The sequence below is a fragment of the Labrus mixtus genome, chromosome 1 (assembly GCF_963584025.1).
Source record: "Labrus mixtus chromosome 1, fLabMix1.1, whole genome shotgun sequence".
Taxonomy (NCBI): domain Eukaryota; kingdom Metazoa; phylum Chordata; class Actinopteri; order Labriformes; family Labridae; genus Labrus; species Labrus mixtus.
The window spans coordinates 4,196,981-4,214,697 of NC_083612.1; the positions used below are offsets into that span (position 1 = coordinate 4,196,981).

General features: G+C 41.3%; 1 protein-coding gene across 3 annotated transcripts in view; it reads right to left on the bottom strand.

The window, feature by feature from the left end:
* Positions 1–441: 441 nt before the first annotated feature.
* Positions 442–17,717, bottom strand: part of znf536 (zinc finger protein 536) — a 218,825-nt gene continuing 201,549 nt past the window's right edge. For all 3 annotated transcript variants that reach the window (XM_061053165.1, XM_061053993.1, XM_061054693.1), the window contains one exon: positions 442–3,230. In XM_061053165.1, the coding sequence (XP_060909148.1) occupies positions 3,082–3,230 (149 nt within the window). In that variant the 3' untranslated portion in view covers positions 442–3,081. The remainder of the gene's footprint in view (positions 3,231–17,717) is intronic.

Here is a 17,717-nt window from a genome sequence, read left to right on the forward strand (position 1 = left end):
GTACAGAAATAACAAATGCACAGGGGGGAAACTAAATTGGAAGAGGAAATGAGACAAAGATTTGATGCGTGACACAAAGATGCATGATGCGCACCGCACATGTCTGAAATCTCAAAGTAATTCTCTGTAATTTAAATGTCTTGAATTGTCCCCGTGTGTGTGAACAGTGACTGTATAAGCACCTGTGGGAGACAAAGAGGTGCAGGCAGTAATTTAGTTGTGTGTATTCAACATCGTGATCACAGTGCGTGAAGCTTTTTGCATCAGATTGACTGAGAGATAATAACTTAGTGTTCAAGTGATGGACTACTCTCCAAAAACAGTTTACCCACGTCTGATCACACAGCGACACCTCGGCACGCCAACTCACCTCCCCCCCCCTGATTCTCGCTCTGTCAGAAGTACAGAAATGTAAAAAAAAGAAGAAGAAACAGGCCGTCGCTCTTTGACAATCCTTTTTTTTTTTTTTTTTAGTTTGAATACATTTTATTTTTACTATAAGTACAGTTCAGTAGTTACAAAACGAAGCATCTGCCATGAGGGTACAGCAAAACATAAAGAGTGTTCAGCTCACAAGACAGGTTTTGTACATAATATGTGGAGTGGAATGCTCGATATAGCTGGTTCGGAGAAGGAGAGAGCCCAAGCCACTCTCTCGACATTGATCTCTCATTTTTTTTTTTTTTTACACCCGCGGAAAACAGAGATAGGGTCAAGAGTCTAAGCCATTGGCTGAGGCCGCCGGCAGAATTCATCTGATTGGTTTACTCAGACCCCATCTCCAGAATCCCTCCCTTCAAACACCCTGTTGCTGTATATTTCTCCACCACTGTTACTTCTCACTTTTCATACTTCTCACTCTTTTTTGTTACGTTTTTCGATCCCCTCTTTTTCTGGCATACTGATATTTGAAAGACTGGTTAATGGTACTCTACATAAATCAGATTTGAAAAGGGGGGACAGATCCAGGCTGCACTGCGGTAAGTGTTGGAACATGAGCACTGTGTATCACGCAGGCTGAAGCAGTTAACAGGCCTATACACTGCAGGTCAAAAAAGGGGGATTTGCATACAAAAAAGAAACAATTTTTTTATGTCAATGCCACATACAGTATAGAGGTTGATCAAAACTAAAATAAAGAAGTATTATATTTGAACTGTACATACCGCATTAGAATTTTTCTCTGGGTTCACAAAAAAATGACGTAGAAACATTTCACAATGCCAAGGGACACACAAACACACACCTTCAGTTTAGTTAGTTAGCTAGTTTTGTACTGTATAGGTTGGATTTATAATACTATCACAGTGCAAAATACTTCTGAGAAACCCGAAACAAACAAAAAGAAATAAGAAAGGATAAAGTCCCTCTATGCATAATGAGTTTCTGTATATATGGGGGCAAATATGTTTGCAGCACAGGAGACGATTGTCATCTTTTTCCTCTTTTTTTTTTTTGATCCGTAAATGAAGAAGGCATTAATGTACAGTACATATATAAAAAAAAAAAGAAATAAAATCAACCCTACGTCCTACGGTCTAGCACGGCTACATAGCTTTGTAGAAGCAATAACAGATGACTTGTATCTAAGGCTATACACAATATGTCTTTTTTCCAGTTTTTTGTTCTTTTTTTTTTTTTTCTGTTTCTCATCTTAAAGTAAATACATCAAACCATTTTCAGTAGTCAGTAACACTGTGCAACAATGATCGGTGGCAGTATTTCAGAAACACCTGCGACAGTAGAGTCCTTGAGGTTGACACAAGAGACGAAGAGAGAGAGAGAGAGGGGGGGGAGGAGGGGGGGCAGAGGGCGATAAAGAAACAAACTGTTCCCCCTTTTTTTTGTTTTTAGAGATCTTCTTTTTTTTTAACTTCTTCTCTGTCACACTTTAAAAGATTGCCAACCTTTTTTTTGACACCAAGGCTGTGTAAACTACTGTCACCTCTTTCCCGCTTTCCCTCAAATGCTTTAAAACATCACTTTTTTTTAACAGCTGTATATCTCTCTATGTACATTAAGCGCCTATGTGGGGGGCTGCGTTGAACGATACAGAACAAGGAAAAAAGACAAAGGGAGCCATATAGCGAAAGGGGGGGAAGTGGGGGTGAAGGCCTCAAATGGCCCGGTTATCGAGGGAGGGGGAAGTGTTATAAGTACATCTAGGGCAGTTGGAATAATCTGACTTCATCACAATCATCATTAGCACCACCGTCATCATTTAAAGTCAACTACTGGTATGTCTTTTTTTTTTTCTTCTAGGATCATTTCTGGAAACAAACTTGAGCTGTAGATTGTCTAATGGTGCCCTGTCCTTCATAAACCACAATCAGTGTGACGCATGGGACATAAATAGTGAGTCTATGACAGCAGATAGGAGGTGCCAGAGGTGAAATGTGCTTGGTCTCTGTCAACAGTCCGGTAAACGTTTCTATACTACAGTAGATTACATTCCAGGGTACATTACAATGGTGATCCGAGGACGTGAAATAAACTGCTTCATTTTAACAGGAGAGAAAAAAGTCTTTGATTTAAGCACTAACACTTCAGTCCTACTAAAAAAAAAAGGAAACAAAAAAAAGACACACCTTTCTTTCTAGCCGGAGGAATGTATCAGAGACTGCGGTGCCAGTTTACAAGAAGTGCTAATCAGACAGGTAGTTTCATCAACAACGAAAAAAGAAAAGGAGAACAAAAAAAAAATCAAAAATCATCGTATAAGAGAGAAGACAACGAAGACGAGGGGCGTTCAGACCACAGGAGACAAAAAAAAAACAGGGAAGTTGCCGTCACTTTGTCTGCAAAAAGTCTTTAGGTCCATCGCTTTAAAATCCGTCCCCACAGGAAAAACTGTCCCAAACTTTCCTTCATAAAGTTCTCGCCTTCTCTTCAGTCTGACGGTAGTATGTGTTTTTTTTTTTTCATCTTAAATAAAGTCTTTGTTATAGTGTATTCCTTCATTTATCCTTCATCATCCTCCTCCTCCTCCTCCTTATCATCTCCGCCTTCATCCTCCTCCTCCTCCTCCTCCTCCTCCTCCTCCTCCTCCTCCTCATCCTGCCTCGCTCCGGGTGTGGGACGTTAGTCTTTGTTTACAGCGTGGGCGTCCAGCCCCTCGGGGTTGCCTAGGTTACGGTTGTTAGGGTGGTTAAGGTCGTTGTTAAGATGGTCGAGGGTCAGCGCGGGGTCATGGGCCATTGGCTGGTCCTCCTCTCCTACCCAGAGATGCACTACGGCCAATGAGAGAACAAGAGGCAGATTAGCACCACGGACCCAAGAAACACACCTCAACACATACACATTCAGATTTTGCATGAGACGGTCAGTGAGGGGGGGGCAAGGTTGGGGGGGTTATACAAGGGTCTCTTGGTAAGAAGAAGTGTGTGTAGGGCTATTTTGTTGGGATTTGATCAGTGAAAGAAATTACAATGGATGACAGCAATGAAGAACTTCTTTTTGTGTGGGTCTGGGGGAGGGGCTTCTATTCATTATACAAACTATACTAACTATTAGAAGAACTAAACACAGCTATGACCAGCAACAGAGAAACCTTTAGCTCCCTGTCCCACATGTTTTTGTTGTAAGTTTATTACAATATTTCACTGTCACCTATTTTAATGTCAATCCAAAACAGTCACTTTTTTTTCTTCTTTATACGGCATGTAGTCATAAAAAAAAAAAAATCCCCAGGACACTTTATGAAAGGAGGAGCATCCGAAGAATATCATGAGATATATTCAAAAAGTAATGAGAAATAATGGAGTGTAAATACGAAATGGACTTGAGCTTATATTGGGCTTTTCTCGTCTTCTGACTACTCAAAGCGCTTTCACACCGCAGGTCACACCGACACATTCACACACTGATGGTAGAGGCTGCCAAATAAGGTAACCATCAGAAATAACTAATCCATTCATACGCTGCCGACGAAACAGCGGGAGCAATTTGGGGTTAGGTATCTTGCCCAAGGACACATCGGATATGTGGCTGCAGGAGCTGGGGGTCGAACCCTTGACCTTCAGGTATGAGAGAGGACCACTGCCGTCCCAATAATCACTAATTTACAATAAGATATAAAAAATACACTGATGCCAAAATGATGACTGCAGCTCTTTTGTTTTGTTCACATTCAGACTATGACAACAGCTGTAAGAAACTATAACCCGGGTTTAATAAAAAGCTGCTGTTTGCATGAGCCCCCCCCTCTCTCATTAGATCGCAGCACCTACTGTACAAATCTTTCATTTATTCCTCCCTGGTTTTTATATTTGCATTTTTCTGTACACAGCAGCTTACACTGTGAGATCGTAATCGGCTGCTCGCTGAAATCATCGTCTTCTAAAAAAAAAGATATGAGGCACTGTAGCACATTATGGTTACGACGACTGGAGTAGTTTCATACTCGTTACGAGCGAGTTGTTCGGCTCAATAAGTGCGACGGGAAGTGTGTCAGTGGCTGAGGAGTGAAGTGAGGAATTCTAATAAAAAGAAAGTTTGAGGACTCGGTGAGACAGTAAGAAACGCAGAGCTGTAATTAGGTCCCTCAGCAGCGGACACTAAATAACACAACTTGTCCTCAGCACCCCCCTTCCCCCCTCCTCCCCCCCCACCTCCTTTTTTCTTCACTTTCATTCCCTCAGCAACTTCTTGGAAAATTATTTTGCAATAAAACGCCACTGAACACATTTGCATGTCATGTTCTTTTAAAGTGGCGTTATGAATCTGACAAAACCAAATTAAAACACGGCGTTATTTGTGCCGTGCTTTTTTTTGTTTGTTGCAAAGACGGAAATGGATATCGAAATGAAAGGAAGTGGCGCCGTAACAGAGGGGGAAATAAAGAGCTAATAACATGAGAAAACATCTCTTAGATTCTACTCCGAGTAATAACTCTCTCGCTGTCTGTGCAGGGCGGGATCTGCCCCCCCCCCCCCCCTCACTGTGTCTCCTGCTTTTCAATCCTCTATAGAACTCCCTTTAGATGACTTCAGCAGTACTAAAGGGTGATTGCATTGTTTTAATTCTAGATATTTGTGGATTAATTGATTGAAAAATGTTTGTTTTCTAGATCACAAAAAGCATCATAACCACGACGAGTGTGCAACTTTCTTTACTGCAGAGTTTTTTAAATCAACACCAGATATCTTTATAACTTTAACGATTCCTTTCACACTAACTTTTAAAGCGAAACGCACTTATTGAAACTCCTAAAAAACGTTGTTTGCAGATAACATGCCAAAACGAACAGAAAAACCTCAGTTTTTAAAAATACCCTCCTACATGTGGCCTACGCCTCAGCATCACACTTTTTTTTTTCCTAAAACACCAAACACACTTCTCTACGTTCAGAAAACTGACATCCTGTTTGTGTGTTCACTCCTCAACACTGCCACTGAAACATCTCGCTCAATTAGCAATCACCTGAACTTAAAGTTCACCTGTGAAGACACCACTAACCAATCAGATCACACAGAAAATCTCACAAGGGGCGTCCTCTGAGGCCAATCATCGAGGGGAGAATCGCTGAGAGTAGATGTGCAAATGTGGGCTGACGTTTTCATCTCTCTGTATCGATTGATTGATATCTTATTTTGAACAAAATAGAAATAATGAAAAAAAAAAGAATGAAAAATGCAACAAACAACAACTTAAGTTAACTAATTCAACACAAAGAGAATGGTACATGTTTGTAAAATGAGGAGGATGAAGATTTCATCTTACCCCTTAAGTGTCTATAACTGTTTTATTTTTAAGTTCAGTATTCTAAGTTATTGTAAAAAAAACAAGACTTGCATGACTGTAAACTCTTTTTAATGTTCACGTCCTCTTCTGTTTTGTATCGAGAGTAAAAATAGTTTGTTCCCCCATTGCATTTGTGTTCATATCTACAGCATGTTCCCAGTAAAAATGCAAAAGTAATCCAGTTATAGTGATTTATAAGAAGCATTTATCATTACAAAAGAAGAAATGTTCAAAGTGTTTGAGATTTAGCACAGCTGTGTGTGTTTTAGTTTAAAGTTTGGAGGCAATAGTTTCATTTTTACAAACATTTACCATGTGTCTTATGTAGTTTATGCTCTTGCAAGACATGTCATCTGTTTTTTATTCTGTGTTTGGACTTTTGACAAACAGGGACCTTTAGTTTCAGGATCTGTGTTCATGCAATAGTGAAAAAACTGTAATCCCTCTCTAGTAAATGTTATGGCTTCAATGCACACTTCCACCACTAGATGGCAAGCTAGGACAGTAAATAAGAAGTTCAAGTCTATAAAAAGACAGTAGAGCTTACGTCTGCATACATTTAGATCTGTTATTTTCTGTTTCTTTGGAGGTTGACTTTGAACATTTCTGTATTGAATGTGAAAGCTTTATGAAGATCTAATTTGCCTAAACGCTCCGATTGAAAAACATAAAAGAAGCCGCCATTTGCCATCAAGCGCTCGCTTCATTTCTTAAGATGTACCATAACAATCTTTGATGTATCCGCAGAAAAACTACATCACTCAAATAAAAAAACCTAAAGTTTCCTCGTTTTTTGAAGCTTCAAAAAGTGTCTCGTTTTCCCCCCCGAGGGCGCTCTCTACGTTTGACTTCCCTGTAAAAGAAACTCTCCTGTAACGAGCTCCAGATTAGGCTCCATATTTGATTTTCACTGTTCATTAACTAAGCCACCTGGAATGTTATTATTTAAGCACGCTGCTCCTTCTCCCCAAACAACTGCCGCTGCGAAGGGGGAAGCGTTTCCTGGCCAACTTTATAGATTTAGCATAACTTCCCCCTCACAGTTTTTAATTTCCCATTCGGGCAGGCGGCAGATGCACCTCGCAGACACACACAACCTGCCATGGCATTCATTTATCACATGAATGCAAGTGTTATCGATTTTGTTTTCTGCAAAAAGATTGTGTCCTTCTTAGAGGTTGAAGTAGTTTGGGTACATGATGGCGACATGATGGAAGATTGATACTCCTAAAAAAATGTACATCAATAAAACTGATCTGACTGTTATTATCTCATACTTTAGAAAAGGAACGGCCCAAAAAAAAAAAGCACCAGTCTTAAATACACGAGCAGAGCTTCCATGAGAGAAAGTGAAAGAGTAAGTGCGCCCTCTTGTGGTGTGTTGTGAGATAGCAGATGGAGACAGGGGTGGGTTATTGGAGAGGAGAAGGCCCGGGAAAGGAAAACATATGGTGTGAGGACACACAGCTCCAGGATCCATCCACTGTTAATACATGTGTCATGCTTAACAGAATGGATAAATGGGAGGGAAGATGGAACAATGGCATAACACTGCACTGTGAGCATGTGTCGGAGCCTGCCTTGGGATACAGTGGACTATGTGTGTGCGTGTCTGTGTGTTTGTGTGTGTGTGTGTGTGAATAAGTGTGAGAGTGTGTGGTCTCAGAGGCATCACCTCACATTAATGGCAGTCTGTGAAAACATCACACAACAGGCACTCACCAAGAAGAAGCTGGCATTTTGCAGCACAACACCCTGCCATTCTGCAGACTGGTAGTGTGGCACATTTTGTGCAGCGTTTCTTCATATTAACACGAATGGCTGCGACACACTGGTGCCTCTGCGTCAGCTGATAATCACTGTATTTATCTTTATTATCTCATGTCCATTAGGGCTCAGATCATACAGATTTTTAAGGAACCAAGCGGTTGTTTTTTATAAACGAGAGACAAAACTTGCCCTTTAGCTGACGTTTTCTGTTCAGCTTCGGTTAAATCATAAGATGCTCAGAGCGTGAGAAATGTATCCTCCAGATTTCTGTCTCCTCTCCCAGCCAATGGAGTGAATCTGTTTGTGATGCTTAATGTTTATTTGTATCGGGATAGATATAAAAACAATAAATAATCTGCCTTCACTGCAGCCTCGCAGGCTAAGCTAATTTGTAAAGCTTGTCCCTAGATGGGTCTTTAAAAAACATTTAAAAAATCAACAACAAACACACAAGAGACTGTAAAAAACAGACAATAAAGCTGACAACACAGTAATATCAGGGTTAACAGAGAGTTTCTGTAACTCTGAATTATTCACTGATCACACTTCAGGTGGTTATTAATCTATGGAGGTAAACACCACAAAGCAGGTTTTTCAATTTGCCTGAGGACATTTCTGCGAGACCAACTGGTGCTTTTTCTTGTTGTTCAACACATGTAACACCTCCACATAAATTCTCTGCAACTTTATTGTTGTGTATTGTAAGTGCAGGGAGACAGATCAGCAACAGAAGTCTCTAAAACTGGTTGCACGATTGGAAATCATCACTAGGTCCGAGTGTTTGTAACCTGGGTCGGATAACTCCTGCAAAGGGACTTGTCTGACACAAGTCAAAACACAAATGGAGCAGTAAAAAAAGCTTCCTTTCCTAACACTCATATTTGAATATTTGCCTTCAGAGTGGCTGAATGCACTGCAAAAAACTCAGAGTTAGGAAAGTAGATTGATCTAGTTTCTAGTCAAAAATATCGCATTCGTCTTATTTTAAGCCACATTCACCTGACAAGTCTGGATAAACATCATATTTCAATTTATAGAAAAATATGGCCTGCGTTGATCATAATAAGTAAAATAAATCAGCCCATGGGACACGCACATTTTACTTGTTGAGTGTCTTAAAATGAGATGTATTTACTTGTTTAAATAGTAGATCTCATTTCAGGACATCAGTAAAAACAGATATTTTTCCTTATTAAGAGAAATGCAGACCTTATTTATTGTGTTTTGTATCTTGGAATTAGACATTTATCTGTACTTGTCAGGTGACAGTGGCTTAAAATAAGTAAAATTATTTATTTATGACTCAGAGTAAGACGAGTAAACTTACTTAGATTTGAGTTTTTCGCAGTGTGTTTAACCTCTTCAGGCCCTTCAAAGTTTACAATTAAGACAAGGCGGGAGAAATGAAATTATTTGGTTGCCATGGTCGTTATTGAAGATAATGAAAAGATCAGATTCTTAAAGTTAAACTGTTTGGAAACCTGTCATGACCTCGACTCGACTCGACTCTCAGGATCCTCTGGAAGAGTAAATCCAGTTCTGAGTGACATGAAACTTAAGAGAAAGTGGTGACACTGGATGAACTGTCCTGTCCCGTCCCCCCCTGCGGCCCCCCTGAAGGTGTTTGTGGCTCTTTGTTCTGTCTCTCAGACATCCGGGCCCTCCACTCTGCAGAAAGTGTTGCTCTTGGCACGGCCCCGTCTCATTGTACGGCCCAGTATTTATAAATATGTAAATATGAGCGGCACCAGGCATAACACGGCCCCGCTTGTATACACCGAGGAGGAGCGGGCGAGGAAGTGAGCATGCACAACTTCACCCCCCCCCCCCCCCCCCCCTTCAGCAGCCCTCTAAAATTGTATTTTTAGATGGTTTTAATGAATACAGGATGTTTATAGTTACCATTCCCTGTGATTCGCACAAAAGACTAGAAAAATCCACATCCACCCTGCCACCCCTCCTCTGCACCCTTCCCACACTCCCCCTCCCTCCCTCCCCCATGAATCCCTCAAAGCACTACTAAAGAAGAAGAAGGGGTGAGGGAAAGAAGAAGGAGAAAAAAAAAGAAGCAAATTTGTGGTGAAACGTCGCAGGATTGTTGTGCCTTCCACTCAGATCCCTATTAGACAAACATAGTGTGGTGTTAAGGTGCAACAAAGAGTGACGACTAACTCCTGTGTGCAGGTGGAGAGCGGGGGAGGAGGAGGGGGAGGAGGTAGCGTTCGAGAGAGAAAAAGGCTCCTCGCGAAGCAACATCAAGGCGGAACGCAATTTGTGTGTTTTTTTTTTTTAAAGTTGCAAAAATAATACAAAAAGCCGAAATCAATATGTGCGAGTGAGTGGGTAAAAAGGTTACCTGTTCTCTGTTGTCTGTGATAATGTGTTTTTTTTTTTTTTATGTGCGTGTGTGTGCGATGACTCCATGTCAACTTGTTTTTTCTTTTTATAAACTCAGATTTGTTTTGCTGCAAAACTCTCAGGTCTAGTCTGAGGTGATGCGTATGACAGGATGGGAAAGATTCAGAGGAGAAGAAGAAAGGCGAGCAAATTGTAAAAAAAAAAAAAAAAAAAAAAAAGTAGAAAGAATGATTGCAGTTTGGGGAAACACAATGAAGTGAATTTTAGTGGCCTCTTTCTATCTTTCGCTCTCTGACTCCAAAAACTATTTCTGAGGCTAAAAGATTGCCGGCTTGATAATACCTCCGCTGAGCAATTTAAGCCCAAACACTCTGATGCTACAATCTGTCTTCTCTGCCTGATAGCGCTTTTCTCCCCTCTCCTCTCCAAATTACTTTCTTTCATATCTAATTATATTTGCTAATGATCTTATAAGAGAATAATGGAATGTGCTTGATCTATTACCTTTTTTTTCAATACATAAATACAATGCGGGGGGAAATGACTATTGGAGACAGGAGGAAATGTTTTTTTCTTTTTTTTTTAATGTTTTTGATGAGAGGGAAAATGAAGCTGGGAGCTGCAGGGTCATTAATGGGCGATGAACACAGAGGTCATCTCTCACATTCGCTTTGACATTTCTCTCATCTGACGTTTGCCGAAACAATCACAAACCTCATCCACAGCCCTCCATTGTGCCCCCCCCCCCCCCCCCCCTCTTGCTTTGCGTTTTTTTTCCTCGCTAATCTTCCAGATATCCACCTCGAGTCTCTTTGATCTTTTAATGGGAACATGGAACTTTGTTAGGGGCCAATTCAGCCTCGCTTTGTTTGTGCTCTGCGTTTGCATTAAGCCTCGAACTGAGCTTGAATCTTAACATGATCGGCCATGATCAAGGGTCCACTGAGGGAATATCACCGGATATTGCCTTAGCGCTCGACTTTCTGAGTGACTGAGCACTATCAAACAACGCTATCACGCTTGCACAATGGGATGTGTGCGGATCGTACACTCGTAAAGCCGAGCCTTTCGCTTCAGACTCGGAGTAAGAACATCTCTTGGTCTGTTGCCTTCTTTTCCTTTTGAAACTAGAATCTAAAACTCTGGAAACGCTACTAGACAAAAAAACAATCAAATGTTTGGTCCTTTTAGTATCTGCTTGTGATTAATGTTGGGGGTCTTGTATGTTGGGGAAGTTTGCATGTGAGCCTGTCTCAGTGACATCACTGCATCACTCAAGGGGAGCGCATATACCAACGCACAAGGAACCCTTCAGGATCTGCATCAGGAAGCATCAGGATTTCAACTAAATCCAATGCAAAACAATCCATTTCAATAATAAGAAATGGCTTTTACTTAAACTAAGTTTGCTTAAGGCAGCGATCAAGTGAAGGTGATTGAACGGTCAAAGTTTGCAGGACTTTAAACCAGGTGACCGGGCTCCTTTTTTTAAACTATGAGTCAAGAATTAGTCTTGATTTTTGAACCCTATACTCCCCCCTATCTGTTTGTCAATTGTATTTACAGATTCTACAATTTCATTTCATTTTAGCAGACGCTGCCCTCCAAAGGGACATACATCTCAAAGTAAGAACAAAAAAAATCTGCAATGAAATTCAGAATTTTGGGATCTGGATTCTGTTTGTAGTCCAGGCAGCATTCAGCCAGTATTGGTTGTATGGAGAGTCTGTGTGGAAATCAAAGAGGTGGAACGCAATCAGATGGTTGCAATTTAGGCTTTATTAATGTCTTTAAAACAGACGCGTTTTCAAGTGCAGCTTCCAATCCGATCCATTCTCGCTTTCCAAGTTGTAAGTCGGACAAACAGAGACAATGCAGAAAGAGGAAGATTTGTCCTGAAGCCCAAGCTCTGAAATATTGTAGCTGTAGCTCTCTGGGACTAAATAGTCCTCGGATGATAACTGCTGGGTTTTCAAGATTAAACTGTATGAGACATGAGGGGCTCAGAGAGATACCTGGGATGAGAAGACGTGAGTTTTTTGTTTTGGGGTGGCACCGCTGGGTTTTTAAGAACTGACCAGAGAGGCCGACTTCCTGTTCCCTAACTCTACAACAGACTCGCTCGCTCTTTAATCTTCAATTTCATGATGTCCCTCCATCACTTCTTCAGAGTTTAGCTTGTGCACAGGTTTTCACATAATCACAGAAGTAAAAAAAAAAACTTCTGATGATCATTTCCTGCTCAGATTGATGCTTTCTGGGCTCCGACTTACATTTGCACAATCCATTGGCCTTTAAACTGAATAGCTCTTCTCCTCTTTCTGTTTGCCAAACCCCTGTCCCATCCTGTCCCTCCCTCATTCCCTTCTCTTTAAGCCTCTTCTCCATCCTCCATTCTTCCCTCCTTTCTCTAACCCCTCTGTTCATTTCTCTCTCTCTCTCTCTCTCTCTCTCTCTTTCTCTCTCCACAGGCCCTGGGACGAGCCAAGCCATGACAGGCACTCTAAACCCCCTGCATTAATGGAAGGAAATGGCATTCGATCCCTGTTTGATCTCCTAATCATTTCTGCTGAAATGATAATTAGTGCCCTTCCAATCCTCCCACAGAGGAGGGGGAAAGGGGGTGGGTTGGAGGAGGGGGGGGGGGGGGGGGGGGGAAGCGGGTAAATACATAAATAGAAAAAAAAAAAATCCTCTTGCTTTCTTAGACCCCGAATGACATCTTTGTCACCAAGCCGGCCATGTTCATAACCAACAAGTGCTTCTTTCCTCCATTGCAAATCTCCCGTCCTTCACACACAGGGAGAGAGAGAGAGAGAGAGAGAGGGGGGGGGGGGGGGGGGGGGGGGGGTGGGTGAGGGGGATACACACTCAGACACACGGAGACACAGAGCCTGGCCTCTGCTGTCTGTGATTCTTTTCAGCTGACATAATCCTGATTGATTCGTTCAGCAGATAAAAAAAACTGGGTCCACTTCTGCCCTTTTTACTGGGAGGGCTGGAACATAATACGGCCTTTTATTCGGCAACAATGTAACATAATGGCGTTGGAATGTGCAGGGGGGAAAAAAAAGGCCACATCTTAAATGCTTGTGACACACTGTGGTGCTTTGAAAGAGCCCTGTAGTCTAATGTAAGAGAGAGAGAGCGAGAGAGAGAGAGAGAGAGAGAGAGAAAGAGGGAGTGAAAGAAATCAAGAAACTGCCAGATTACCCATGAGCCCTGCATGCGTCTATCACGGTCAGATCAAGGCTGTTATTTCAGAGATCTTGTTGTTTCTTTCATTTTCTGTTTTTCCGACAACTTTTGCTCGTATCTGTCATCCGTGCTGCCTTCATGTTCTCACAGGAAAGTCAGGGATTTGAGATCTCCAGTTTCCTAACCGTCACTACTAACCGGTTTTTAGTTTTCTGCAAAGGAAGTTTTTTTTTGTTTTTGAGGGCAGGAATAGGTGAGGTCATCTCGTCTCCACCAATTACAGCTGCTAGGCCCCCCTTTTTTTACTTCCTGTCGGACAGATTAGTGCGAACATGAACTATAACATCCGCCCTGCGTTCTCTGAGACACGGGCGCGGGTTAAAGGTCACAGTCGGTGGATGTTTGTGTGAGTGCCCTCAGCTGTACAGTCTGTCTGCGTTAAAGCACTGCACTGGAAATCTCAAAGTGTGCTGTAACAAATTGGGTTTGTCTTTTCTATAGGGGCTTTTAGGGGCTTTCAAAAACGCCCGTCTGAGCAGCGTTTTTTTACGGCCACAGCTTCCACTTCACTCTCACTTTACAGAGTTTCTTTAAAGCGATTATCTCAAATGAAATGTGTTTCAACTTACACTGCACCACTTCTGTGTGTTTTTTCTTCACACTGCAGCTTTCCTACATTTCTGTTATGTTGCCTGTCTTTCACCTCACAACAACTTTATTTAACTGCTCCTAACGATAAAAGAAGAATGAGAAGACGAGTTATAAGAGGAAGGAGACGATGATTAAAAAGATGAATATTTGATTGGCCGAAATCGATGCTTTTTTTGCCGACATTTTCTCTCATGTTTGACAATAAAAACACGTCAGAGTTTTTCCAACAGGTGACTTCATCTGCCCAATAAAAAAACCTCTCTTCTGAATCAGTGTACTAGATGCGAGCATTAAATTGATTTGTCACAACAAGAACAACAACAAAAGATCAGCTATTGACATCCATTTATACCACATTGTGTTTATTTATTATTATTTATTTAACCTTTATTTAACCAGGTTGGTCCCATTGAGATTAAAAACCTCTTTTTCAAGGTAGACCTGGCCGAGACAGGCAGGCAGCAAAAACATAAAGTTACAGACGGAAATACAAAGAGAGACACAAAGTACAATTTACAAAACACAAAAGTTTGGATTAAAATAGAACCGTCTATGAGTCATATCTGGGAATAAGTTGTTCAAACAGCCGAGCTAAAACATCGACATCCTGTAGAATCTGCTTCCAGCTCTTTTATTTTAGATTTGAAAACATTTAAGGACACCAGCTCCTTGAGCTTTAAGTCATCATCTGAATTTGTGAGATAAATGTGACTCATATTAAGTGTAATGAGATATTTTTCACTAGATGAGTCACATACACCTGCTCAGATTTGAGTTTGTGCAAAGCTTTGAGTTTTGAAGTGCAGCACCAACGAGCTGAGGGCCCCTAAACTGTCAGTCACTTGTAAGAACTGTAGGTGTTAATCTGTAAACCACGGCCCTCCCAGAGGCACGCCGTGTTACCCTCCCCAGCACGGTGGTGGTGGTAGTGGTAGTGGTGGTGACATATCTGGTTACTAATTCAGTGTGGCACGAGGCCAGATGGACGAGGGGAAGTTAGAAGGAGACCGTTGATTTGTTCCCTAAGCGTCAATGTGACTGTGAAACCAGAGGAAGACGACGGGGGGGGGGGGGAAGCAGAGCGGTGACACGGTGAGAAGGACGTTCTGTTTGTACAGTAGATCACAGGAAGGTAGATTCAGTGAAATAGGGCAATATTATATAGGGCAATATGCATATATAGGGCAATAGTAGGTGTGTTGCCCTGTTAAAGTCTATAATGCTCAATGTTAAGACAGAAGCACGGAGGAAATGAGAACACTGACACATCTTTGCCTCAATATGAAGCCAATATATCAGGGCCCCCGTTTGATCTGGATACTCGGACTCTGGACCATATTTATGGACTGTCATTGTCTACAAAGGTATGACGCAATATGTGCAGTGATTAAAGAAATAAAAAGAAATGCACTGAGCTGACAGAGGGCTTTAGATAGCTGACCCTGCTGTAGGCTAGTAGTTATCAATATCTCAAAATCTCAAATGTTACAGGTGAGGAAGTGGTTTCAAGGGTTCGAGTCCACAAGGTTAGATAGAGGAGGGAGGTATAGGCACCTGCGGCATAATTTAAGCCCATCAAGGTGTTCTTACTTGTCTTGCTTTTTAAGTGTCACCAGGAAAGACTGTTAACATTCATGACAGCTTAATTACCTTCTGATTTGACTCCCATGCCCTCCTTCATTCAGTTTTGTCTTATTTAATTATGTTACAACGTGACTTGATCAAGAGATAAAAATCTGAAAACTCCAGGAGATGTTTTTTTTTTCCTTCTTGGTTGGGGCTTTTTGTTGCCTTTTGTTTTTAGAGATAAAGGACAGTGGATAGAGTCAGAAACAGGGGACACAGTGTGTGGGGTAAAGACATGCAGGAGAGGAGGCACAGGTCAGATTTGAACGCGGGTTCACTCGCTCTCCAGGACTAAGGAGGTTTGCGTCAGTGCAGAGAGTGCAGGTGGAGGAGCTCAGACAGAGGCAGGAAAATTGAGGTCACAGGGGCCTCGTGGTCTCAACAGGTAAAACTTAAACCTGAAGTTCTTAATCTTTTTTTAATACCTGATTTAATCTGCCGATGTGCTCCTCCCAAAAAAGGTCCAGATTTCTAAATGTGAATAAGACAAATCTTTCCCTCTTCATACCTGATGAATCTTCAAACATGAATCTGTCGTCTAGAATCCGAGCACAATTAAAATACTCTCTTAACATAAAACACTCATATCACCTTTATCTGTTTTAAATCATTTCACATCCAATGAAAACAAAAGGAATTTAAATTCAGTTACGAATGATAAAACACATTAAAAAGGAATTAATAAGAGGAATGTTCCCGCTAGTTTCATGACCTACAATCTGCCTATTTATAACATTCATCACCTTATCAGTCACTCTTTGCTGCCTTTTTTTTTTCAGCTTCACGTCAGGTTTTTCTGTTCTCATTTCTTTTCTTTTTTTTTTGGAAGGGGGGGGGGGGTGGTCGGGGGGGTTGGAAACATAAAGATGCAGACTCTTAACCGTTATTTAGCATTTGCTAATGACCCGGTATTCACTTCGTCTTTAAGAACTAAAAGAAATCTCACATTTTTCCCATCAGCATGACATCCTTCTGCACAGAGTTAAAGAACGACGAGGAGAGAGGCAAGAGGAAGTGGGGAATGAAAGATGTGGAGCACCTGGCTTCCTTTTTTAAAACGTGGTTTCACAGGCTTTCAGTGGTCTCTGATGATTCAACAGTTGCTGCTACAAACATCTGCTGCCTGCTCTTAGCAGATCTCAATTAAGACTCACACAGCCGGGCACGCCGTATCCTATTTATGCTTAAGCTTCCCTTTTTTCTCCATCTTTTTTTTTCCTCTTTCTTTTTTTTTTTTTTTTTACAGCATGCCAAACGAGGGAAAGAGGGCCAATAGGTGTGACAAACCCGTCTCAAAGAGAGGGGGCATTACAAGATAGAAACACAGAGATGTTAAGAAGAGGTTGGAGGTGCTGGCAAGAGATTAAAAAAGAGGCTTTCGTGCCAACACTGGCAGCAGTTTTAACAATATAAGAAAGCAACAACAAACTTCGACAAGCAGCAGCCTAAAGCCCTCCCTCGTTTGTCTCTCTCTCTCTCTGTTTTTTTTTTTTTTTTTTGAAAAGGCATCCAAAAGAAGGAGACAAAGAAGAAGAAGGAGTGAGTGTTGATATGATTATGTAAATGTAAACAGGATTTCCTGCCGACTGGAAGCAGTTTTTCTCTCTGACCCGTTCTCCTTGCAAATCTTCCATTTAAGACGAATTCCCCCGGGGAGGCTGCTCCGCCGTTACTTAACGGGATAATTATGATATACTAAACCTTTCCAAGATCAGCCACCACCTCCCCCCCCCTCTACACACACACACCCATACATCCCCCTCCTCTTCGTCTTTGCCTCCTCCCTGAATCACTCACTCTCTCTCTCTCTCTCCACGTCTCTGCCTCTCTGTCATTTCCTCTCAGGCCTCTCGTCTGCCTTATGACTGTCCTGGACAGTAACACTGGATTATATGTCGGCTGTTTGAAGAACTATAAACACAATTTTTATTATTTAGATCTGTTGAAAATAAAGATATCGTTTTGTTTTTTTTAAATATGATCTTTAAAGCTGCAAAATCTTCACAAAGGTTTAAGTTAATCACGAACTAAATGGGTTTGTATTGTTACCTTACTATGAAACGTGCATTTATACAAACATTTGCAGAATATGAAACTCTCTTATTTACCCAGCATGTTTCCAGTTTATGTGATTGAGTATTTTTGCAGACTGATATTAAAACCAGCCGATGTGTGTTTTAATAAAAAAGTCAGTTCACCTGTTTAAGTAAAACAACAAACAGGCCTATATCTATTTAAAGGTGCTGTGGAGTGTGTTTTACAGTGTTTCTCATTATTAGATTCTCATGGAAACAATCCAATATACTTTTTTTTCCTACAACTGCAGACTTCATGGCTTGAAACATGTTCTTTTAAAACAAGGGACATCCCTT